Source organism: Pyxicephalus adspersus, chromosome 6 (assembly GCF_032062135.1).
Source record: "Pyxicephalus adspersus chromosome 6, UCB_Pads_2.0, whole genome shotgun sequence".
NCBI classification, from domain to species: Eukaryota; Metazoa; Chordata; class Amphibia; order Anura; family Pyxicephalidae; genus Pyxicephalus; species Pyxicephalus adspersus.
In genome coordinates this window covers 93,115,067-93,140,852 of record NC_092863.1, presented here as the reverse complement: position 1 = coordinate 93,140,852, position 25,786 = coordinate 93,115,067, and the positions used below count along the sequence as shown (strand labels likewise).

The window sequence follows — 25,786 nt, the reverse complement described above, 5'->3', positions numbered from 1 at the left end:
TTAAAAAGGGGGTTACCTACCCTTTTATGTAAAGTAAAAACATTTCTGATTTAAGTGGTCCTTAATGCACAAAAGAATAGGTGTGGTCTGGCAGCACATGTGCTGTAGTGTACATGTGTTTTGAAAGTTCACTGGTGCTATTCAGAATCAATATTATCACAGCATGCCAATGCATAACTTGCTGTGGTTTTCTCTTTAATCCCCGGCTGTCTAACCCCACCTATGTAGCAGCTATGAAGCTCTGTGTAGCAATCCATTTTATTTCAACTTCCACTTTCTTTCCTTTTGCTTTTGTTACCCTTTCACTTATTTATGTTTTTCTAACCTCAACCAATATAAAAAAATAGTTCTAGTCATCTTATCTTGACTGCGTACGATCCGACTTTACCTTCAGAAGACTGAATTCCTGTCTGAGTGCTCACCTATGTTATCTAGAGATTACAAGAGAGTTGTTAAATAAAGGAGAGGGCAAATAAGAACTAGGAGCCATCAGATAAATGTCAGATGAATGAGGGCAAAATTAGGGAAGGAAATGTAAGGAAGAGAAGCATTTCTTACCAGGAGGACAGCTGGGCCCATGTTCCATTAAAGGAAACTGTCCCTGTCAGCAATTTCAAACAATTGCAGGTCAAAAGTACAGAATGTATTCTACAGAAATTGTTTTAGATTTTTACTTGCAGAATTTCCTACTTATACTTTATTAGTTTTTTTTATTTTTGAATTTGCTAGGAAATTTGACAACTAGCCACAGTTTTTCCCTCCTGTCCTATCATATGCCTCTAATCGCCTGAGAACGTCTAACTACCGTGCTGGCCAAGCTCCTCCACCCTCCTTTATAAGCTTCCATGTACTTTATTGGAAGACGTGAAGTTTAATACTGTAAAGCAACCTTTCTCTTTTTTTTTTTTTATGTGGGGGACCCCTTGAAAAAACTTTCAGGTCCTCAGGGACCCCTTTTATATATCCACAGCTCACAGTGTGGTGATTAGTGGAAAGAATTTCTCTGCTGACCATTGGAAAGGCTGCCAACCTTACAGATGGCCAAAAAGATCATTGGTATCGGTAAACTGATCTCATTGCAATTGGAACCCCCAGCAACCTCTGGAGGAATTCTAGGGATCCACATAACCCTGGTTGAGGAACACACCCATAGTGTCACTACAGAGACATCTCTAAATCTTTGTTGATGACATTACATTCCAGATGACGGGGCTTGTAGCAGCAAGTTTAGATCTTTTACATGTCTGCACAAGGGAGGGTTTTTACAGCTCCAAAAAAACAAATAGACATCTAATCCAATGGGAATATCCTTGTCAAAACGGATGGTCTGGTGACTGGGACTCTTTAAATTCCCAAACAAGCAGAAGGACCAAGATGGCCACATGCATATACATGTAAAATCTATAGAACTTTTGCATAAGATTAGTATTAGCTGGACTCCATTAGGCATTCCTTTATTGTCTTTTTTTTTGTTGTTTTTGCACTGAGCAGCTTTGCTTTATTTCACCTGTATATAGTAAAGAAAAAACTGTTCTAAAATACATTTTCCCTTACAACTCATGTTCTCTTTTACTTTATAATTGCCTGCTTTTTGTAGCATTCAGACGCAGTGTAGCAGTAGTAATAGTCCGATATGTTTTCTCCAATGCAGACCCTCCGGTCGAGCCGCAGAATTTCAGCTGTGAAGCACCTGATCTTGCCATAATAAACTGTACATGGAAAACAGGCAGACCCACTGGATTGGTCGGAGATCGCGCTACAAAATACACAATATTTGACCGGTAATTTTATCTGCCTAATAAAAATGTGTGTGTGACTGATGCTTTCTTTACGCAAAAAACGTTACATTGTTTTGCTTGGAAATTTATTTTACATTGTAGGCCTATAATTCTTAGGCATAACTCACCAAAATATGTCCAATATTTAATAAATTTATTAATAAACTTTAAATAAAAAAAAAAAAGTCTGTTAAAACAAGGGAGCATAAAAATACTGAAAACTGTAATATAACTGTACAGTAGCATGTATAATATATATATATATATATATATATATATATATATATATATATATATATATATATATATAAAGATTTCTTTGTATTAGATTCAATACAGCAATTTTGTATTGAATCCAATACAAAATTATTTGAATTTCCCGCCTGCACCGACGCATGCACTGACGTCACCGGGAAACCCCGGGGAACGTCAGTGCATTGGCCGGCTGAAAATCGGAGGAAGAAGACGCCTCCCGAAGATGAGATCCACCGGGCAGGTTGCCGGAGGAATCGATGGGACCAGGTAAATGGTTTTTTTTTTTTTGCTACATGCTTTTGCATGTTTTTTTTACCCTTAGCCACACTCGGGAATACCGCCAAGGGGGTTAATCTGTTGCTCAAAAAATAATAATACAATAATAATCGTCATATCTATCATCTGAAAGAAGTTCCCCTCAGGGGATTGGGATGTATATGAATGCTGGAACTTTCCCTATATTTGTGGATGGAACTAAATAACATTGGACGTTATCATTATTGATGTTTATTGCAGCAAGACCCCAATAATCAAATACTCCCAAATATAACCACTTTCCATTGATTTCCAACCTAAACATCAGTGTAAACCTATTTCATCTACTAGACTCCTTTGAAGGTATTCCTTTTTGCCTTGCTTAAATGTGTTCTTTTGCTCAACGCAAGATACGCATTTGAATCTTTACTACTACCATCAGTGATTTAATTACATTATTAGATGGTCAGTGCTAAACTCCTGAAGAAGCAGACCAGATCTGTGAAACGTGTAGAGTTGCAGAACATACCCTTCAACTATTTGTTTTTTTATTCCACCAACTTGGAGATTGGTATATTTAAGTACTTACCATCCCTAGTAGAATCTCTTTGTTGTATCAAACATATTGTACTTAATGCAGTAGAAGGGGACATTTGTCTAGTTCCTCTATAGGTCAATTGATTTAATTTATTGAACTATCTATCAGTGTATGTTTTAATTATGTGACATGTGATTTATATATTTTTTAATGGTTTGTAAATATAAAAAGATGTTATAGTAATATTGGATCTTGTACCTTAAAACCCCCTTTATTTAGTATGCATTGTTCCCCTTGTGAACTTCTATACCCCGATAGGAAAGGATACCTCTCTGTAAATGCTCAAAAAAAAAAAAAAAAAAAAAACAGCTTATAAAAGAGTAAGAATACCAAGAAATTCCACTCCATTCATGATTGTATATCAATTTATGACCCTTTATTCAGCTTTTCAGGCATTAACCTGACATGTTCAGGGTTCATCGGAGATGAGGAAGATTACAACTGCAGCATAGATGTGAAGAAGGGGCAGAATTTATATGATTTCCTACTTCTTGCTACAAATCAGCTGGGAGAAGCCAACGTTTCCCTGGACTTTAATCTCCGAGAAAGGAGTAAGTAATACGAATGGTACTAAACTTGTAATATTGTTTTTTTATTGTTTTTTCATATTTATACCAGTTTATTTTTACATTTTTCCATGGGTTTCATTCTAGGGGTGTACGAGACTATGGTGAATAAGGTGATTTGCTTTATTCCTTTCTCCCCCCAGCAGCCAGTCCTCTTCTCTTCGGTTCAATACTCCCAAGTTGTGGGCAGTCCCTCTTCATCTTTATGTACAATGGAGGACTGTTGGTCCAGCATTGTACATGATGATGTAAAGAGGGTGAATTGATTGTCCAACAATCCTGGTTTGTGGGCAGTCCCTTAGCATCTTCACATACAAAGCAGGACTGCGGATTCGGTATTGTACTTGGTTATATAAATAAGGTGAATTGCTTTATTTCTTGCTCCATCCAGCAGCTTGGCATCTCCTCTGTCCGACACTCCCAGTTTGTGGTTAGTCCTTCGGCATCCTTACATCCAATGCAGGACTTGCTAGTCCAGCATTTTATGTAATGACGTCAGGAATGCCAAAATAGTGAATAGCAGACTAGATGTACAGAACAAAGGAAATGTTTGAATCGAGGAATAAGGAGAAATAATTTACTTTGTACCAACACCTTCTAGACCAGCCGTTCGCCGAACACCAGGATTCCTCCAGAGTTTGCCGAGTCAAATTGTGATAAACCTCCCATTGATTGCCTGTGGAGTTCTGAGGCCAACACCACTTGGTAGAGCCAGCTAAATGACACTAAAGATGTTTCTAGTTGCCTGTTAAAGTGTTATTCTAGACACCACTGTGAGGAAAACATTCCTTCCACTAGTCACCAATTTGGGCTTTTTTCCCACTGGCACTTAATACATTTGTTTCAGCAGTACTTACCTAGACCTGAAAGTTTTTGTTTCAGGTGTCTTGGGGGTAAGAAAGTCAAGCAAAGCTGTTCTAAACAAAACCAGTATTTTAACTTGCACTTAAGTTTCTTATCTGTAAATCCTACCAGTATTAGCTGGCAGTGTTAAGTCCCTGTGCTACAGATTGTTGCCCGTGTGCAATTCACAATCTTAAAGTTGACGCTCTCGAAAAGGTGGCCCAACGTTCAATTTAAGGAACTCATAAAGCAAGTTAATGCTCCTTCTCCTTATAACTTGAAGGTTTAGCACTGGAAAGTCTGTTACTAGGAAAATCTTTGGTGAGGAGCCAGTACAACTGTATTATTATACAGCATTTTTATAGCGGCATCATATTATGCAGCGCTGTACAAAGTCTAAAGTCATGTCACTAGCTGTCTCTCAAAGGGGCTTACAATCTATTGTCCCTACCATAGTCATATGTCTTTAATACAGTGTAATTTTGGGGAGAAGCCAATTAACCTAACTGCATGTTTTTGGGATGTGGGAGGAAACCTGAATACCCAGAGGAAACCCACACAAACACGGGGTGAACCTGCAAACTCCATGCAGATAGTGTCCTGGCTGAGATTCAAACCTGGGACTTAGCGCTGCAAAGACCAGATAGCTAACCACTGAATCACCGGGCTGCCTGGGACGGCTGGAGTTCAACATTTCAAGATTGTGAGACTTCAGAACTAAATCTGATAAAAAGATTAATGACTTACATACACTCTGTGAAACCAATCGCTAATTGCTTGAAGAAGTAATTTATCAATTTTTGCGCCCTGCATAACTCTATTCCATGGAATTCCAGGCAACCACTACGTAGAACCAAGTTTGCATGATCCTCCATGCATTTCTTGTATTCTAAAACACAGTATACCTTTATAAAGAGTTATTTGGCTGTGATTAGGGATTTCAACATGTCCTCATTATAAAGCAATCTCTTGTTTCACTTGCTTCCTTTTTGGATGTAAACAAGTGTTCTCAACAATAAGGGCAGAAGAAAAGACAATGAATACATGTTTATATATTGCACTGGCTGCATTCCCCTGGCTTATTGCTTCCCTTGGGAACACAGGTTCTCTATAAGAAAAGATTAAAATCACTAAATTCCTTTTATATGACTCTCAAACAAACACTTTAAAGTCTAATTTCTGCCAATTTTATTAAGCGGCAGGGAGGAGATAAAATTCTTGTCAGGTTTTTATTAATACCTGTCGCCCCTTCCTTTTGACCCCTCTTTATTTTGTATAAGTCTTCTTTTAGAAACACATGCACAGATTAGTGTATAGTCTCTGTGCTATTCTGTGCATGGTTTAAATAGCTTTAAATTGTGCGCATGCGTGCTGTGACCCGGCCAATCAAATGGCCCAGGACTCCGACCCTGGGAAAGATGGAAGAATGGTGACTAAGAGCAGTGCTGACATTGTAACGCTGGAGGAATAAATATTCTGTGCACACTTGGGGCTCAAATTGTTTCACTTGAACTGGTAGTTTAATTTTGCTTAAGCACTATATGTAAAAAAAATATATGTAAAAAGGGCATAAGCACCTTTTTTACATATATTGAAAAGAAAATGGTTAAACAAATGATAAAATCTGTTTTCTGCCTGTGATCCCTAATAATGAATCTCTTCTGATTTCTGTATCCTTGTTTAGTTTGTCCATTCCCTGTGGAGAAACTCAGTGTCCGCAACATGAGCCCAACTGATGTCTCTCTTTCATGGCTCTTACCTGGCACTTATAACTCAATTAATCTACTTTGTGAAATTGAAATCCGGAAAACACACGGGGAGGTGGAGAAGGTAATATCATTTCTCCATAGCACTGAATATTCATTCTTTTGTGTTTTTTGTGCACTTACTGTTTTCCTATAGTGGCCGGAAGCTTGGTATGTGATCAGTTTCTAAGGGATAGAATTCATGACTACTTAGGTAGTGTTGTCGAGCCTGGACATTTATAGATAAGGAGAGGATGATGAGAAAAGTGTCTCTTTAAGGCAATATTTTTATAAAATTGATTAAAGTCTTTTATTTATATTCAATAAAATACATGTAATAACACACACACACAAGTATGGTTTTAGTACTCTGACATTATGAATCTAAATACATTACATCGGGTTGGTTATAGTGTACACCAGACCCCAGTGAAGTGAGGGTCAATAAAGGTAATTTTTCTTGTTAATGGTCTCTCCCGACATGTTTCGCCCTCATGGGCTTCCTCAGGGGAAGTGAGACCTTGGTATATTGACCTGGTAGCGATGTAAATTACCCAAATATGTACCCAAATGCCAGAATCGTACAAAAAGGGGGGTAGTGGTCTGAATACATTTTGGGCATTATCTTAATGGAGTATTGTGGATTAATTGTTACAATCCTTGATATTGTAGCATACATAATTAGGCTAGATGACCTGTCGCCACTTTTCTCTTCATCCTCCCCTTATCCACTTATAGGGCCATACTATATTGTTTTTAAAATTAATGTACAATCTGTTAATAAATCCTACAAATGTAGATAAAACGTTATTTTCCCCCATAAACAGAAGAATAGTAAGCTTGTCTGATTTTTATTTTTATGTTCCTGGTGGGGAAATATGTTCTGATGTTTAAATAGGAAGAAAGTTGTAGGAAAAAGCTGAGGGAAAGACTTCTGTTGGGGTAACTTGTAGGGGTGAGATTTGTTCCTAATTTTCGGGAGGCTTCTGCATACGTCTTTTATGTCTCTGGGGAAAAAAAACCTGTCGGAGGTTTTACATTTTCTATACAAATTAAATATATAAAAAGTTTTCCCTCGAGCTGTATTTTACACCAGCCAGTTCCTGGAGCCGCGCATAGTTTTTTGGAAGACAAGCAGAAGGCATCCCTCAGCCGTAACTATAATAGTCCCCGAGCTTTCATGTTTAAAAACAATTAAGCATTGGCAGCTTTTTTATCTTTATATCTACAACACTTTCTTAGCTGCGTACTGCTTTTTTTTTTTTTTACAGCGTAACATCACTTTGAAAGGAGCAGACAGCACGTACTACACCTATTCTCTTAACAATCTGCATCCATTCACCAACTACAATTTTCGCATTCGATGCTCATCGTATGATCATTTCTGGAAATGGAGCAGGTGGAGCAAAGAAGTAAATCACAAGACCTTAGTAGCAGGTATGTTCTATATAATATGTGAACCCTTTGTATGGCTGAATACAAAGTTAGAAAGACACAATCAGAAAGTCTAGATATATAAACTGGATATTCTCTGTTGTTAACACCAGCAAAATAGGCAAATCTGTAATAAACATTATTTTATTTAATCAGTTAATATTGTTCTTTTTACAAAGACCAAAAATAGTTAAACTTTAGTGCCTATAGAACAGGCATGGGTAAACTACGGCCTGCAAGCAATATATGGACTGTAGGGCTTTTTGTTCCGACCTGCTTTTACGTGTAATTTATATCTGTTCATACAAACGCTCTCCGTCCATCTGATACTGGTCTGGTCCATCTTGTCAAATTTTAAAACTGATTGTGGCCCCTGAGCCCACCCCTGCTATAGACTGTTATTTATCTTCTGCCTTGTGGGTACTGCCAATATTCTTTGTGCCAAATACCAGCAGTGGCCCTGCTTTCCAGTGACACCTTCATTGTGCTCCACTCCTTGGTTAAAATTCATATCAAGGTGTTCTGATGGGGTGCAGGCAGAACTAATAGGTAAAGAGTAATCCCTTTGTTGTTCCTAAAAGACTCAGACTTTATTAATAACTAATATTTATATAGCAATGTGCAAAGTCCATAGTCATGTCACTAGCTATCCCTCAAAGGGGCTCATAATCTAATGCCCCTACCTTAGCCATATGTCAATAATACAGTCTAAGGTGAATTTTAAGAAAAAGCCCAATAACTTAACTGCACATTTTTGGGTTGTAGGAGGAAACCGATGCAAACACAGGGAGAACATACCTCACCTTACATACATATCCTTGCAGATAGTGTCCTGGCCGAGATTCGAATCTGTGACCTAGCTCTGCAAAGGCCAGAGTGCTAACCAGTGAGCCAACCATGCTGCCCGTTTGTACCCAAATCTTCTGCACTTGATGTGTTTATATTTGTGTAGGCAAAAAGTTATGTGGCCATGTAGGGAGGTGTTCTGAAAGTGTCTCGGATAATATATATTTCAGATCTGACCCAGCTGGTTGCTGATGAGCACTTGGGCGGCCAACACTTTTGTGTTTTAGCTACTTTATATTATGCTTTAAGCCTTTGGAAAGCCCAAAGAATCATTGTTTCAGTTGAATATTTTAATAGTTTACACTCCCAGCAGCACCTCATCTCTACCATAGCAGATCAATTTGTGTTGTTTCTTCTGGTGTTTTTAAAATTGTATTTTTATCTTCACAGCACCATCAAGAAAACTGGACATCTGGGCAGAATTGGTTCACACCCCGGAATGCTGTTCTATAGCAGTCTATTGGAAGGTATTTCTGAACAATCTTTATCTTGTGTTATGGTAACACTGCTTTGGGGTTTAGTTTTGCCAAACATTACTCGCCTATCTCCAATCATTGGCTGTATTAATGCTCTGTGAGCACTTTATTTTGTAATCTTCCCTTTATTTGGGGCTGGGTTGCAAAACATCATGATGACTTATTACCTTGGATTTCAGCCAGTATTCTAAAACTTGGCTTAAGGTCATTTATTAAGGAATTACTATATATAGCTGTAGCAGGCAAGATTTTTTTTTCTAAGGATTGTTTTTACAACATAGGGCATTGCTAAAGTAAACCTGTCACTTAAATTGAAAAAGGTTGAAAACCTTTGTAAGCAGAGGTTGGAGTTGGTGAAAACATTCTCTCATAATAATCAGCGGATCCAGAAATCTGCACAGCTGGATGTGCATGGAGATGTCAGCATTTTCTCTAAAACCTAATTTTTGCCTTATCCCTCTTTTGTGTTTGCCTTATCCCTCCTTTGTGTCATGAGTGGAATAGGCAGTCTGCTTAACCTCTACGTAGATGAGGTGGGGGGCACACTCATCTGAATGCATTTTATACTCCTATGCTCAATTTGTATTATCAAGTTTTGTAAAAATGTGACTTTTAACCAGAAATATAACAAATACATTTTAGTTCTTTTAAATAATACTTCATTTGTAATTGTACAGGGGCTGGTGTAAAAATGGGAGAAATCTGCTATTATATATAGTTGTCGTATCTAGAAGTTACAATCAGACTTGCAGCTTGGGAATACCCATGTACAACCTGTGTAAACCTGCAGCTGTGTAGGTGGATAGAGAATATAAAGGAATATTAAGAATGGGGGTGAAGATTCGCCCAGGCCATTAAATATCTAATAGTAGTTAGTCACAATCAACTGGAGTTGTCAAAGTGAAGACGTTTTGCAGATTTTCCAAGTTGCTTCATCAAAGCTTGCAAATGGTCACATGGATGAGTTAAGTTAGTTATACAGTACTATGTCTCAAAATTATTCTGGGTAGCAAAGGATAGTCACAAGGGAAGGAAAGTGACAATAAAAGTGTGACATACAACCTCCAGATTCCAGTTTTCATTTTCTTTAATGTGCTAGTAAAATAAGACCTGTATTCTGGTTCCAATTGTCTACTCTCGCTTCCTGTTTCACTTTATCAAACAATCACCTTAATATAGCAAAAATCCTTGTATACATTCATGTAACTAAATTATTTTGCTAATACGGAATGAATTGTGTTTGTTTTCAAGCATTTACGGCTAAATGAAGCCAACGGAATAGTGACTTCCTATAATGTAGAGTGGAAACCTCTTCACAGTAATGAGGAGCCCCGGCGTCTCCCGCTGTCTGCAGAGCTAAACAGAACTCTGATAAAAGTTCCTGCTGGTGATAATGGGGAATTTGAAGTCAATGTCACTGCCATCAATTCAGCTGGATCATCCCCACCTTCCTGCATGACCACCGTTCAGCTCCCAAGTGGTAAGTTCATCAGTTCGGATATGATCTCCATCATAATGCAAATTTTCAGTTAAGGTTTACAGTTTTTTTCCCTTTCTTATAGTTGTTAGGTTAGAGAGAGCTGTTGGAGACAGCAACGGCATTAACATTACTTGGACTCCAGATTCAAACTTCACCTGTGGTTATGCTGTGAAATGGGTTCCGTCTTTCCACTTTCAAGGGGTCGACTTGCAGTGGAAGAAGTTTTCATCACACGTGACCAGTGCTTTCATTCATACACGTAAGAAGAAATGCATTTGTAAACCACCTTTTGAGGCATATACCAAAAAGTTGTACCAAAGTCATGTTAGCCTATGTTGTTAAGTTCTCCAAGATGCTGGCCTAAGTGAAAGGAGTTTCATTGTTCTCCTGAAACCTGTGACTTCAGACACTTGCTCCTGATTACTAAGCTAACGTACTATACATATTTATATAGAGACAACAGAGACCACAAACCAATGATCCTACTTTACTCTAAGGCAGCTTTTCTCTACCAGGGTTCTATGGAACCCTACGGTTCCTCCAGAAATTGCCAGAGGTTCCTTGAGCTGTTACTTTTTGACCTCCAATAAGATGGTACCTTCATAGTTCCAAGGCCAACACCACTTATAAGAACCAGCTACATGAAGCCAAGGACCTTTTTAGCTGTATAATAAGGTGGCATTCTGACCACTACTGTAGGGTGGTTGTGGGGCTTCTTCCTTTTGGCAACCAATGCCAATTTTCTCCAGGGAGACTTGGACATCTGAAAATAATTTTAGGAGTTCAATCAGGGCAAAAAGGCTGCTCTATGGACACTTTTTTTAGGGTAAGCCACTTTATCTACCAATATGTATTTGAGATGTGGGAGGAAACCAGAGTCTCAAAAGGTAACCCATGCACAAATGGGAAGCCTATATAAACAGATAGTGATCTGGCCACTCAAGTAAAAGTAAGTCAAAAGTAAAAGTGCTAGCCAGTGAGCCATAGTGCTCCCTCCACAACCTACTGGCCTGCCAAGGAGTCTTCTCTGTTCCCAATAAATGTACAAATGAGGAACGTAGAAGAGGAAACGTACAAGTACATTTTAAGGTTGCATTCCCTCATTATACTTCTGGAGAATTATACCCCATTCTGATGCTTTACACTGTACTCGGCAAAACATTAGAGTGTAGCTGGATGCAGATTGGACTCGGGCCTCCTAAAGCTTGCACAGTGAGGGGTCTTACCATAATGTTCATGTTTGCCCCTGTTTAACCCTAGCTTGCATCTGTAAGGTCATGTGTGTGTGGCTGGACTTTGGGTTTCAGACATAAGATTGTAAAGGATTTGGAGGGTGCATTTAATCTGCAGTTATCCTTCTTTAAGTAAGTTCAGCATTCCTATATTCTGTTCTGGCTTAAAACATTTCTAGGCAGATAGAACTGCTGAAAAGCTGCACCTTACTTGGATAAGCCTTCATAATGTTCACTGTGGCTCCGTGGATCTTTCCAGGTCATTGGCGAAGATTTGGACCTCTTGCGTTAAGCTTCATTCATTCCGTGCCAGAATTGCCTATATTAGAGATACTCGCATATGACTGCTAAATGATGGGGTTGAAGCATAATAACTTTGGCTGAATTCAAGGCCTTATAAAAAATCTTAGGCCAACAATAAAAGGGAATGTTATAAAGATTAATGGAGTCATTTGCAGACACAAAGAGGTTCTGGCATGTTAACCTTATTGCTATGCTATAAACTTTTAAGGTCATGATATTAATTAAATTTGGTATATCTTATTTATTCAGAACAATTTCAAGCTGGTGTGCGGCACAATGTATCAGTGCTTGGCTGCAGAGAGAACAAGTATCAACTGCTGAAAAGCCTCATTGCCTACACAGAGGAGCTACGTAAGTCATTTCACACACACAATCTATATCATTTTGAGTAATAATTTGAGTAATAACATTTGTGTTTGTGCATTGTACCGTGACGTTCTATTTTGGCCTTCTCTTGATTTAACAGCTCCTATAATGGCACCAAATTTTACCATACAAGAAACAACGTCCCACTCTATACTGGTAAAATGGGAATCTATTCCAGAAGATGACCTGCGCGGCTTCCTGCAGGGTTATATGATCTACGTAGTGAAAAATCAGAGTGATTCCTATTTTGCCAAGTTCAGGGATATAGGTAATTATAATGCTGCATACCAAAGATGGAGTACATCATGTATTTAACAATTGTAACAATAAAAAACCTCCATCTCTCTCTTATTTCAGCCCCTTTACCACGCCATCCCATCTTTTCATCTTTCTCCTTTTGCTCTTATCTGCTATTTTTCTTCCATTTTTTTTTCTCTGACAGCAAATTTTTTTTTGGCCAAATTTAGGGATCTATGTAATTAGGCCTTGTTTCCACTATAAGAAATCTGCATAGCGGTCCATTGCTATTCTGATCCCATTCAATACATGGAGTAGGGCAACACAGCATGATTGCCTTGACAAAAGGCACTGCAGAACAACGCATGTATGGGAACATCTGATGTTGCTCTTTATACAATGTCTGATGTAGTAGGGTATGCTACGCTATGTGAAGCGCACTGCACCGCACATAATGGTAACAAGGCCTTACTGTGCTATATACCATGATGGGAATACAGCATTGTATTGTAACACGACATTACCGCCATCTCTCTCTTTCATTTTTCTTTTGTTTCTCTTGCTCTTTTTATCTCTCTCTTCCTCTCTCTTCCTCTCTCTTCCTCTCTCTTCCTCTCTCTTCCTCTCTCTTCCTCTCTCTTCCTCTCTCTTCCTCTCTCTTCCTCTCTCTTCTCTCTCTCTCTCTCTCTCTCTCTCTCTCTCTCTCTCTCTTTCCCTCTCTCTCTCTCTTTCCCCCTCTCTCTCTTTCTCTCTCTCTCTCTCTCTCGGTTTCTCTCTCGTATCATCTATATGTATGTATACTCATGATCTGTATGCAATGCAATCCCACTTTCTCCTCATTGTGCTCTTAGAATGCAGAAATATTAGGAGATTAGGAGGGATCTAAAGATAAAATAAAGTTTGTTTTTCTATTTGGATATAATAATGTAAGATGTCACTGTAAAAGCCGTCTCTATACGAGGATTTCCCAGCACCTCTTATGTTGACAAGTGTAACATTTTGGATTGTCCATCACTTTCTGTCCCAGTAATGAGTTTGTTTGCATTATTTATTAATGTAATATTTGTGTTTATTTCTCTTTCCAAGCTCATCACTCTGAGACAAAAACAAAGAATATCACAGACCCGACCGTGAGGATCCTAAAGATTGAAGATCTACAAAGTGGGACAAACTACCAGTTGGGCCTGCAGGCCTATACCAGAGGTGGACAAGGCCCAATCGTATCGCTCAGTGTTGTGACCAATGACAATGGTGCGTACTTATTGTCACTTTTTTTATTTTAGCATATCGCGAGATATCAGTACCAGTGTTTGCAGCCATTCAAAAAACATTGAAGAAAAGAAATACAAACTGAATGCAGACTATTTGGTTTGAAAATTAAAAATTAATTCTGATATTTCTTAGTCCTGTTTTTAAAGCCCTGTTGATGTCAAACACCTTTTTTTTTATTTCTTTATGATCCTATATTAATGCATTATTATTTGTGACTTTTTAATATAGAAATGTCATTACTCTTCAGTGCTCTATACTGGCAGAGAAAAATTGCAACCGCACTCCTTAGCACAAGTGTCTAAACACAAACTTGTAGTGCAGAGGAATGTGTCTCATCAGATCTTTTTAAGTGCTGACTATGGAGTTCACAGGGTCTAATTCTGGTTCTTCTTGTACTGCACAATCATTTGTAAGCACCCTACACAGCTGTTCTAAAAGTAAAATAGAATGCACAGGCCTTTTCCAACTACATACATTTGTACATAGCTAAATTCATTTATCTTTTATTATATAATTCTATACCCCAGATATGTCCCGTATTATGTGCCTAACCCCCCCCCCCCCCCCAGCAAAGACATGCTATTATACCGGGCACTTGAATTTTGATGATTCTCCTCCTATAGACCATTCACTTGAACGGACACACAAAAAACACTGCTGCGTTTGTGTTTGCTTACAATCATTTTTCAATCATCAATTTTTTGAACGTAGCTGACTCGGCAGCAATCCACAAATTTTTGCCTGCGGCCTCCCTCTGGTCACATGACCAAAACACCATCACCTTGCCAAGCGATCTCTACATTTTAAGTGGCTAGTGCTATCTGATCACATGACCACGTGCTGGAATTTGGGCAGACAATGAGTTTCTGAAGCAAGGGTGAATAACGGGTGTGTTTTTAATTTCTCTTCTTTACAGGGTAAAACTGGGAAGATTGGTAGTTTTATGTAAACTTTACCCAAGTTAACCCTATGTTAGTAAATGTGTTGTCTTCATCAGAATCAGAATTATTATTATTATATTTTTTAATGAAATTATTATTATATACAACAGATGCAGACATTGTAATTTAAAACAAGTAAACGTGTTACCCCCTCTTTGTTCTGCCAAATACCAGGAAATATGCTGAGCCTAAATGTCTTTCTTTTTCTATTTTCAAGCTGTGGGTTTAATCCTCGCCATTCTCATCCCGATTATAGTGGCTGTTGTACTCGGTATAGTCACAATTGCCATATGCTACCACAAAAGGGAATGGTAAGTAGAGAATAGAAATACTTTGATTTTGTTAAAGAGAACTCGGGTTTCCCTAAGATTTAAATCTTATTGTGAACAATATTTTATTTTTTCCAAGTGTTTTATTGCGGCTATTGGCTCTATGATTGGATTCTTTTTCAATCCACAAAATCACTTTAGGCATGTTTGCCCTGTACTGTACTCTGTCATGGGATGGGACGTTTATGTATTCTATCAAAGTGCCCTGTGCTGGGCAACTAATTCTGGGCCCAAAGGGCAGAGGGCCCAACCATGACTACTTCCTTCTCTTTTTTTTCTTTCATGTCTTTTTTACTTCCTTTCCATTTCTTCCTTCCTTTCCTATTTTCTCTTCCTTCCTCCCTTTCATTTCTGTTTTCCTTACCTTTTCATTTCCTCCCTTTCTCTTCCTTTCTCTTTTTTTCTTCTTTCTTGCCCTTTTTCCATTCCTTTTTTCCTTTTGTTTTCCCCCTTTTCATCCATTCTCTTGTTCTATCCTATTCTCTCTCACATGATATTTATTTCTTTCCTTTGTATTCTCCTTCTCTGCTCAGTGAGCTTTCCTGTGTAAGAAATGGTCAAAATGTAATAAAATGCAATGCAGTCGAAGGAAAACAAAATATTAATGGGGGGATTATTTATCTGATGGTTCCGTTTTTATACCAACATTTAAGAATAATGTGCAACATTTACAGTAAAATACCTTTGTGAACGGCACTTCCTATGCATTTGGTAGATATACCTACCACATTCTATTGCGTTTTATGTAAACAATTGCTCTGGGTTTTTATTTGTAGTCCAAAGTAGAGCCAACGCCTATTCTGTATGAGACACTTAGTGGGGATAAATATCTGTACTAATATATATATTTATTGCAATATCATACTATCTGTCTGTACAGGATCAAGGAGACGTTCTATCCAGATATTCCAAACCCTGAAAACAGCAAAGCTTTGCAGTTCGAGAAGAACGTCAACGAGGTAAGTCTGTGCTACCACAGCAAGATGCATAGGGGTAGCCTTATTTTGCAATTACTATTTAATTGAATTTCTGATAAAGATTACAAGTTGCTAACAAGAGAAAACCTGTTTAATACAGCTGTATGTGGCATTGTGGTGATCAGCATTCACTTCATATCTCGGAGACCCAATCTCTTCATTGTAGGGGCAATCACTCTTAAACAGTTGTCAGTTGGAACAAGTGTCTTCTTTTGAAGAACTTCTTTTTGTTTTTGTTTCAGTAATAGCTAAAAATGTAGGATACATTTTAAGTCCCAATTTTAATGATGTAGTGTAGGGGTGAGGAGGCATTGTACCAGAGGTCAGCAAACTTTTTTGGCCACTTCTCCTCCGCAATGCATACAGAGGAGAGGGGATGTTCCCTATTTACCCCGGCGGCGGAAGTGGAAATGCCAGCCGCGGTAAATAGGGAAAGGAGCCACCGCATGCAGCCCCGGAGCTCCGGTAGTTTGTTCTGGCTCCGCAGCGGGTTGGCGGCCGGCAATAGGCTGGATCAGCCAGGGGGCATTAGGCCGGAACAAACTACCGGCTAGGCCATATCTGGCTTAAAGGCTGGAGTTTGCTGACCCCTGCACTAGACTTTGTAAATAAAATAAGATCTAGCAAGTAGAACGTTTTGTAAATCCCATTCGGTTGGAGAACAGTGATCACTTTAATAATGTATGATATAAAACATATTCAAGGCTGGGTTTGCTACTGCAGTACAGACCCCAGAACACTATTATCCTATTAGGACCCACAATTCAGTGCCAAGGACCAGCAGATCTAACGCTACCAAAGCCCCAAACAAGGGAAAGCCCCAATCCCCCTACACATATAGGCTATGTATTATGTCCTACACAAATAGCTGGCGTCTCCAAGACTTTATATCTATGCATGGTGCTTCTCGCCTACCGCCACAAGCAATACAAGCTCTCTTAGGTTTTCCCCCACCCCCAAATGTTTTATTATAATTTGATACTTGGATATCTTTATATTTCTTCTAACCAATCATACACAGTTCTGTTCCCAACTCTTGTGGTGGATGTTGCTTAATACTGTAAAGTGCAGAGTGTATGATCAGGGGTGAACTCAGAAGAAGAAGTTGGGTAAATCAGTCTGGGAAACAATCATCTCAAAAGAAAACCAGCACTAAACCAAAGGGGGTAAATCTTCCAAAAAGAGGTAAAACTGGTCTTGTGATGGTTTTGATGGTGGAAAGTAAAACAACGGCATAGGAAAAAAAACATTAAAAAAGAAAAATAACTTATCGTTCTGTTTTATTCCAGGGCACCAAAACTATTAAAACTTTGGAGATGAACCCATGTACACCTAATAGTGTTGAGGTGGTCGAGTCTTTTTATACTGTCCCAAAGATCCTGGACACGGAACTAAGTTCTCCAATGTCCGAAAGCGGTCAGCTTCCAGAAGATGGCTCAGAGGTTCCCAATGATGACCACATCGTTGTTTCTTATTGTCAACCTACTAGTCATGGGGATACGTCCAGTTCTGTTCTAGATGAGTCGGCCACTCCTTCCCAGGTGGTGTATATAGATGTTCAGTCCATGTACCAACCACAGGCCAACTCGGAGGATGATCTAGAAAGTGACTTTTTGGATAACGGTGGTTACAAACCACAAATGCAGCTGCCTATAAACTCTGTGACAATGGACAACCAAGTACCTGCTGAGGATCTTTTAGTGGAATCTGCAGGTTATAGACCTCAGGGACCTCCTACTACCTGGGCTGTGGATTCACCAGGTTCACCCACATCTATGGGAAGTGAAAATGCTTCTTTTGGGAGCCCTTGCTCTGTGAACTCCAGACATTTCTTGATTCCCCCAGTGGATAACAAAGACTCCCTCAAACCAACTCATATAGGATGGTCAATCTCTTCTTTGTTTCAGAACAAACAGGATGATTGAACAAGGAGTGATAGGCTGTCTGCTGTGAATCATCATTCACCCAGTAATTCAGGAGAAAGGCTCCCAGCCTGCTGAGTGTTTTCTACAGTCATTGCAATGAAAGATGGAATGCAAGGAAGATACCAGGTATCTTATTGATGGAAGCGTTTATCATGGGAGTTGGATATTTCTCTGTACCTATCTCCAAACTTAAAGCTGATGGAAACTGATATTGCATATAGCCTATTGAAAATGTAGAGACATTATGTTTTATCCAAAGTTCTGTAAAACCAGATGCAACTTGCACACTTCAAAGGAAAAAAACTTTAATAGCTGGAAAGGTGGCATTATAATGAAAATGTGAATTAACTGGTAAAATGCCTAAAAATGCAATGGTAATTAAAATAGCAGGGCTGGGAATTTTTTTAATAGGGTTATTTAAGGGATTAAATTGTCGTGTCTATAAGGCTTCTTAAAACTCTTCAGAAGTGCAACTTCACAAAGCAAAATAATGCTTTGTGAGGACATCAGTTTGGCTGGGACTTGAATGATGAGTATTTAAGAAATGTTATCAGAGTGATGGCCCACATCACAAGTTATTGTCGGCAAGACATTGAAGTGAAGGCTTTTGAATATCAGTTGTGATGTTACAGTGAATGGTGACAAATACTTCTGAGAATATTATGTTGGTTTAAGGGGAACTCTTGCAACATATGTTCCTTTGAGATAGTTTATCTTAAGTTCCTATATGTTCTTCATGTTACCATGACCATATTAATGAAGGGACAAAATGGAAATAACCCTTATCCCCTGATCAAAATATTTTGGAATAGCCACGTAATAAAACAAATGGCCCTTAAAAAGAAATACCTAAATAAGACTTTGCAGGGCATAGTTAGGGCATCGTTGAATTTCTTTTTTCTTTTTTTGTATATTGGGATGTTTTGTTTTTTATTTTTTGTATGGAGACACCGATAAATTATTGACACTCAAATGGTCCACATATCCTCAACCCTGGTGCACAGCATTGGAATGATTTGGCAAGTTGGTTGCTAGCCAGGTCTTCTTGTTCAACATTAATATATATGATTTTGGAATGCAATGACAGACAAGATCATATAGGTTTGATGGTATGGTATCCTCAAACTTTTGGCCATATTGTGTGGGTTCCATTGTAAAGATCTTTTGGTTAGTTTTTCCATGGCTTCTCCTGTGTGGTCCTTAAAGGAATAGAATCCTTAATGTCAGACCTGATAAGACCAGCGTGTGAGGGAAAGCTGTACAAAACTTTTGACTAAAGGAACTTTGGGTAGAACATCTTTGAACAAGAGGCAATTGGGTGAGGACTGCACATTAATCCACCTGCATGTGTCTTCTGCATACTGGAGGTTGCCATAAATTAGTTATTGAATAGTTATAGGAATAAAATTAAACACTAACTGAAAAAAACACTATAACCCTATTACACGATGTTGGATTATTGATAATGTCTTCATCTGTTTTCAGGAACACTAATTCCAGTCCTGCCATGTTAAATATGCACAGTGTGATGTACATTTTGTAGTTAGTACATAGCTCTCAATGTATATAAAACAGGTAAATTTACTGCATGACTATTGCACTGTAGCACACATTTTTTGTAAATAGAACTGTATATCATGTATAGGGGGTCCATAGTATTTCCACCTAGCTCCTTGCACTCCGGATTCAGCTAGGTTTACAAGATAAATATAAAATGGAGTACAAAAACCACTATTGTTTCAATGTGCTTTAAAGGGCCAGTACATTCATTAAAAGTTTGTTCAAATAAACACACTGTTAACACAATTCATAGGTAGGTAATAAAGTATACCTGTGTAGGATGTAAGCTACTTGACTTTGATTACATTTCAAAATGCTATGTGTAAGGAGATGAGGCTATCGAGCAGTGAGATAGTTAGAAACCCACATTTTATACCAAAAAAAGACTTCTACAATTTTTTTACCTTCTATCTCCAACTTTGATAAGCTCCTGATTTTTTTTTTAATTGTGTGTCATGCCCAGCCAGCTCAACCAGGGTTCCTACAGAGCTTGCTTTGGGTTTCTTGAACTATGGCTGATGGTCCTCCCACTGATGGTGCCTAGAGCCAACACCTTTTGGTCCATTCTTAGCCAATTCAGTGTACTCCCTAGAACTTTCTTTAACCGCGGAGGGAAGAAGCTGTTGGCAGGTGGTGGCCCATGTATTGTCACCCAACTTTTCAAAACCGCCCAAAAACAGCCAGGTGGCTATTGAAAAGTGCTGGGAAGTGTGCCATGGCTAAAAGGGGCCAGGGAGAACGCTGATTTATTTTCCCAATGAACCTTGGTTTTAGTAGAGGTTCCCTGAGACTTGAAAATGATTTTAAGAGTTCCCCAAGGGTAAAAATAGTGAGAAAGGCTGGTCTAGCATATGAAGAAAATAGTTTTCTTTAAAGTTGTTGCATAATCCTAATTGTAAGTAAAGTTTACTGGCTCTTTAAAGAAATGTAATGGTATCTTTTGATCTTTTTCTAAACTTTATTTCAAATCATCCAAGCTTATTTAAAAAGTCATCAGAGAGCACCAATGGTTTGCAGCTTAGTCCAATGGATTCACTGTCTCTGCACCAGATACACGCCATAACGTTTATTTATGAAATGGACCTTTGTGTTACAGAGAGCTGCTACTTCCCAAGATTTTCAGAATATGATACATATATATTTAGAACTAAACCTGCAATGCAAATAAAAAGGTTTGGTTCGTAAGTAGTGATGGAGACAAAACAATATCCAGTGACTGCCTTGTAAACTAGAGACAGATGGCATGTAACTTCATCATTGATGCTCTTTGCACTGCCTTAGGTAAACCAGTTTTCCTTCCTTTCTTGCAAAATGGAAGGAGTTAAATATTGTATTCAGGTCTCCAAACAAGCTGTATTCTTCTTAAAATTATGTAGCAATTTGTCTCAAAGCATGTGTTTTTATTTTTATATTGCATAACACAATTTTGGATGTTTTTAATTCTTCCACATATTTTTCTGTGAAAATATATTGGGTCTTCCTGGTTTTTCTCAGGAGATTTATGAATGTATAATTTTTTTTAAACACTACTTAAAATGTTGTTTGTTAAGCTGCTTTTTTTTTTTTTATTTGTAAGGAAGGGTAAATATAATTAAGGGTCAGGCTGATCAATTTACCATCCTTGAGCTGAAAAACCAGAGGATGGAAAATTCTAAATTTGTTTTAACTATTTAGTAAAAATTTAAAAGCAAATATACACTGCCTGGCTTAACAAAAAGTCTCCAAGTGGGGGCGCAGATCTGGGGTTGCTTTATTGGTCAGGTCCTGGTTTAGCAATGTTATTTGCCCAAAATATGAGGTCAGAGGGACTACCCAAATGTGCTGAATGGCTAGGTTTTCCCATCAAAATATTTTCTTAATCCTTGATGGCACGGGCATATTCCGAGATAAGAATGTCAGGATTCATCAGGCTCAGATTGTAAAAGAATGGATCAGAGAGCCTAAGGTTCTCTTCCGATAATCAGCTCAGGGCCAATATCAGACGAGAATCTGGCATGTGTACAGCGCCCGTCATCCATCGTCCGAACGAACGTCCTGGTGGATCCACGGACGATGGATAACGAATGATCATAATAGAAGTGAAGAGGGGGGGGCCGTGCAGCAGGGTGCCGCTCCGTCGTTCTCCCCCTCACCTCTGCATAGAGCAGAACAGTGCTGAATGTAAAACACTCGTTCATGCATCGTGCAGGATCGTGAAAGATCCTTTCTAGCGACAATTATTGCGCGTGTGTATGTAGCTTGAGAGACCATTTTCAAATGTGGATTGGCCACCACCAGACCTTAACCCCATTGAGAACCTTTGGGATGTGCTGGAGCAAAATTTTTGCAACAGTTTGAATCTCCTATCATCAATACAAAAAAATAATGCAAGTCTGGTTGGAAATAAATGTTGGGACCTTGCATAAGCATATCGAAGCCATACCACACAATATAGAATTTATACCATAATCAAAGCTAAAAGCAGTCCAACAAAATAGTCGAGTGTGTGGCTATTTTTTTATGGCCAGGCAGTTTATAATAAATTCCCCAAGAGTAGTAACTTCTTTGTTGTACTTCAGTAGCATCTAATGTATATGACCCACATTAAAATGTTAATCCTGTGCAGACTACTGCCTTACTGTACTGACCCTGTAATACATTTATATTCACCCAGTAGATGGGCAATGGTTTACATTGAGTGTTGAGCCTTTGTATTGTCATCCATTAAAGGCTGCTATAAGGTAATAACCCAGCGTAAGATAGATTCTTGTGGGTCCTTTTATCCATGTCTCTCTTAAAGGAAAATATGTACTTTACTGAGCCCATAATATGAGGAGCTGTAGTAGTAGTTTTTTTTTTTTTTCTTTGCTCACATTGTACAGGCATGTTCTTTACTCTTATGTTTGAAATTTGAAATATATTGATAATTTACATAACTCAATCGCTTTTACATGTTAACCTGAAAAAAAAAATTGAAACACTATGAAGTAAAGAGAACCGGATAAGGTTACAAGACTACTATGAGAAAATTACTGGCTTGTTATCTTTGTATAGTGCAGAAAAATAAATATAAATCCATGCTGCCATTGGAGATGATCCGAAATTCATTAGTATAATCCTTAGTTTTATTTTTTAAGGTCTGCCTCAATGTATGAGAGTGAATGAGTCTCTGTGGGCTTTTTTTGTATAATCCTTCATTGGCTCCTTCCCAGAACAAAGGGCCTTGCTACGTTGGGATGTCGGAAATATTGGACACAGCCCAGGATGGCCTGTACAGTCTTATTGAACCCTGTCAGGGCTATTCTAAATAGTCACTACTTCACATTATAAGCTAGACAGGGGCTATCTTCAGCTGTAACAACTGCAAAGTGCAGGGATTTTCTCAGTTATGACTACTGCACCCTAGTACAAACTAGCCAGGACTGTCTGTTGTAATTGTTTGCTCAGTAGATGTTGGCCAGGGCTGTGCTCCTCCACTGTAATACCGGCTGGCCAGGACTGTGCTATGTCTGCTTGCCTTTTAGATGTAGAAGTCTTCTTCTAGCATCAAATACTATTCTACACCCTGTAAGGAGATTCCTAGGCTGGAATTTAAACAAAATATGACATATTGTACAATTTTAAGCCTGGTCATCCTCAACTGCACCCACATTTATCTTCCCATAATTGGTTCACATTGTAATACAGAGCTTCTCTCTCTACACCTTATTGTGCAGTATTTAGCACAATGAAGAATGCTTATTACTGTATGCTTTGTGGAGCCTGAAGTCCCTTCAACCTCTCGGTTTTAACCTTGGAAATGTGACTGTAGATTAGCCCTTCCCAGTATGGAACCTGCATAGTTTATTTAGTAATGTGTGGTTGGAAATGCAATGAATGTGGATGTGTGTGTTGTGGAATTATCATTTTGGTCTTTAGGTCATTTGAGTTGGGTAAAAATGTGAATTAATGTAATATGGTTTCTGACATTGTTTTGCTGGAGCAGCATTTGTGGTTGGTAGGGATAGCTACTTATATTGGAGCTACCTGCTCTAACCTTCTGTTGGGTCTCCGGGACAAAAATTGGAGAGAATTAAAAACATAGCCGTGGTTCTAACCCTTCAAGCACTTCACTACTCCAACCTGAAACCTAGTTTTAAAGGTTTGGCTTTAGATACATTTTAACCTCGATTTGGCCTCCAGTTGTGTGGCCTGTAAATATTAGACCCTTAGCAGGTTTCAGCTTTTACAGATTCAACTTCAGTAAGCTGAAATTTGATTGGTTACACTGGGTAGCTGCCCTTTTAATGCTTCATTTGTTGAAATTGGATGTAGTCATTGCACTCTGCATGAATTCGATGTCTATAGCAGTGACCATCAAACTCATGGGCTTCGGACCACGCATTCGCGTGGATTCGTTGTTGGTCAAAGGGGAAGAAACTTCTCCCTTAGTGATGTAATGATGCCAGAACCAGCCCATTCTCCCATCGCAGGTCTGAGTCTGTGATAGGAGAGTGAGCGGGTTGTGCCCAGAGGCACAATCGGCCCACTTCTTTGAGCCTGCTATGTCTCTGAGAGACATAGTCCGCAGCTCTGGCTGGTGTGCCCCCCAGCGGTGTCCTTCTGATCTCACTGTGGGGCGCACCGACCAGAGCTGCGGACCACCGGTTGGCGACCGCTGGTCTATACGCCGTACAAACTGCCCATCATCTATAACCATCATCATCAACAAAGGCTGCAATAATTCCTAAAGCTCAAAATGGCCTTCAAATTGATATCCAATTATGCATGGCTGAAAGTGTGAATTGTTCCAAAAACAAAAAATGTGCCTGCCCTCTTTAGAGGAAAAGTTGCTGTAAATGAGGTAATATATGCAGATTTTATTAGTTCTTACAATATTTCATTTGTTAAAATCATTCGGGTATTAAGAATTTTTATTTTTTTATATTAGATAATAGAAAATTATTTTTTTCAATGTGATAAACAGAATCACAGTCTGGTCATAATTAGTGTTATGTTATGATAGTGTTATGTTTTTCTACTGAATTATTTACTGCTCGTCTGCTGTGATGTAAAAAAATGCACTGTAAATATTTGTTGAAATATTCTCCAAAAAAAGCAAATAAAGTGTGTATGCTTCAATAAAATGTGGTTTGTGTTCCCAGTTTTATTTTTTACTATATTTACCTACTGTTCCAAACAAATTTGCTTGAAATAACATCTGTGAGAGCCGGATCCAGCCATAGTTTCTTTACTTTTTTTAACATGGGAGACCCTTGAAATAACTTTAAGGTTTTAAGGAACCCTTCTATAATTACTTACAGCCAAAAAGATTATTGGTATCTATTAAACTGACCTGGAAGGCACAAACTGCTCATTGCTTAAAGACAAGAAACCTCTGGAGGAACCCTGGTAGAGAAACCCTGATCTACGCTGAATTTATTTTTAAACCCCTTTAAATACCCATACAGGTTTTTTAGTGTTTATAAAGACATTTTAGGCCAATATATGTGGCAGTGAAGAGTCCAAATAGGCATGTCCAAACATAGGCATTTTAATACTGGGGTAACAGTTTGAGTAGGCTTGGCCTTAATGACGCTATATGGAAAAATTTATGAAGACACTTTACACCCATACGGCTGTTAGTCATTTAATTACAAAACCATGTGCATCACTATGTAGTTGCTCCTGCAGTTATAACATCTTCCACTTTTCTGGGAAGGCTGTCCAGAAGATTTTAAAGTGCATCTGTGAGAATATTTGCATGGTCAGATTCTGATGTTGGGTAAGAAGACCTTGTTTACAATATATCCTCTGTATCACATTCATCACATAATGTCTTCATGCAGCTGGCATTATTACTATACAGTATTTATACAGTGCCATCATTTTACGCAGCACTGTACAAAGTCTATAGTCATGTCACCAACTGTCCCTCAAAGGAGTTCACAATCTAATGTCCCTACCATAGTCATATGTCATCAATGTAGTCTAAGGTCAATTTTTGGGGAGAAGCATGTAACCTCATTGCATGTTTTTGGGATGTGGGAGGAAACCAGAGCATCCGGAGGAAACCCACGCACACATGGGGAGAACCTGCAAACTCCATGCAGATAGTGTCCTGGCTGAGATTCGAACCTGGGATCCAGCGCCGCAAAGGCCAGAGTGTTAACCCCTGAGCCACCGTGCATTATGCACAAGGGCACCATCATGCAACAGGTCTTCCCCAAACTACCGGTACTTTTGCTGGAAGTGCAGAATTGTCTGCAGAGAGGTTAGTTTAATAAAGGTCTTTGGACTGTTTACATGGCAAAATTAATCATTACTTCAATGCAAAATTAACTTAGCTTATTGAATATGATGGAAATTTACTTTGCAAAAGCATACCCAGTCCCATGATAAGAGTACCA

The 25,786-nt window shown here is 38.6% G+C and overlaps 1 protein-coding gene across 2 annotated transcripts in view; it reads left to right on the top strand.

The window, feature by feature from the left end:
• The window catches only part of LOC140334318 (leukemia inhibitory factor receptor-like), a 66,853-nt gene extending 42,330 nt beyond the window's left edge, over positions 1–24,523 (top strand). For both annotated transcript variants that reach the window (XM_072416615.1, XM_072416616.1), the window contains exons 8-20: positions 1,652–1,781; positions 3,271–3,437; positions 5,980–6,125; positions 7,312–7,477; positions 8,711–8,787; positions 10,048–10,276; positions 10,359–10,535; positions 12,061–12,162; positions 12,278–12,445; positions 13,501–13,665; positions 14,845–14,938; positions 15,837–15,915; positions 17,223–24,523. In XM_072416615.1, the coding sequence (XP_072272716.1) occupies positions 1,652–1,781; positions 3,271–3,437; positions 5,980–6,125; positions 7,312–7,477; positions 8,711–8,787; positions 10,048–10,276; positions 10,359–10,535; positions 12,061–12,162; positions 12,278–12,445; positions 13,501–13,665; positions 14,845–14,938; positions 15,837–15,915; positions 17,223–17,858 (2,336 nt within the window). In that variant the 3' untranslated portion in view covers positions 17,859–24,523. The remainder of the gene's footprint in view (positions 1–1,651; positions 1,782–3,270; positions 3,438–5,979; positions 6,126–7,311; positions 7,478–8,710; positions 8,788–10,047; positions 10,277–10,358; positions 10,536–12,060; positions 12,163–12,277; positions 12,446–13,500; positions 13,666–14,844; positions 14,939–15,836; positions 15,916–17,222) is intronic.
• The last annotated feature ends 1,263 nt before the right edge of the window (positions 24,524–25,786 follow it).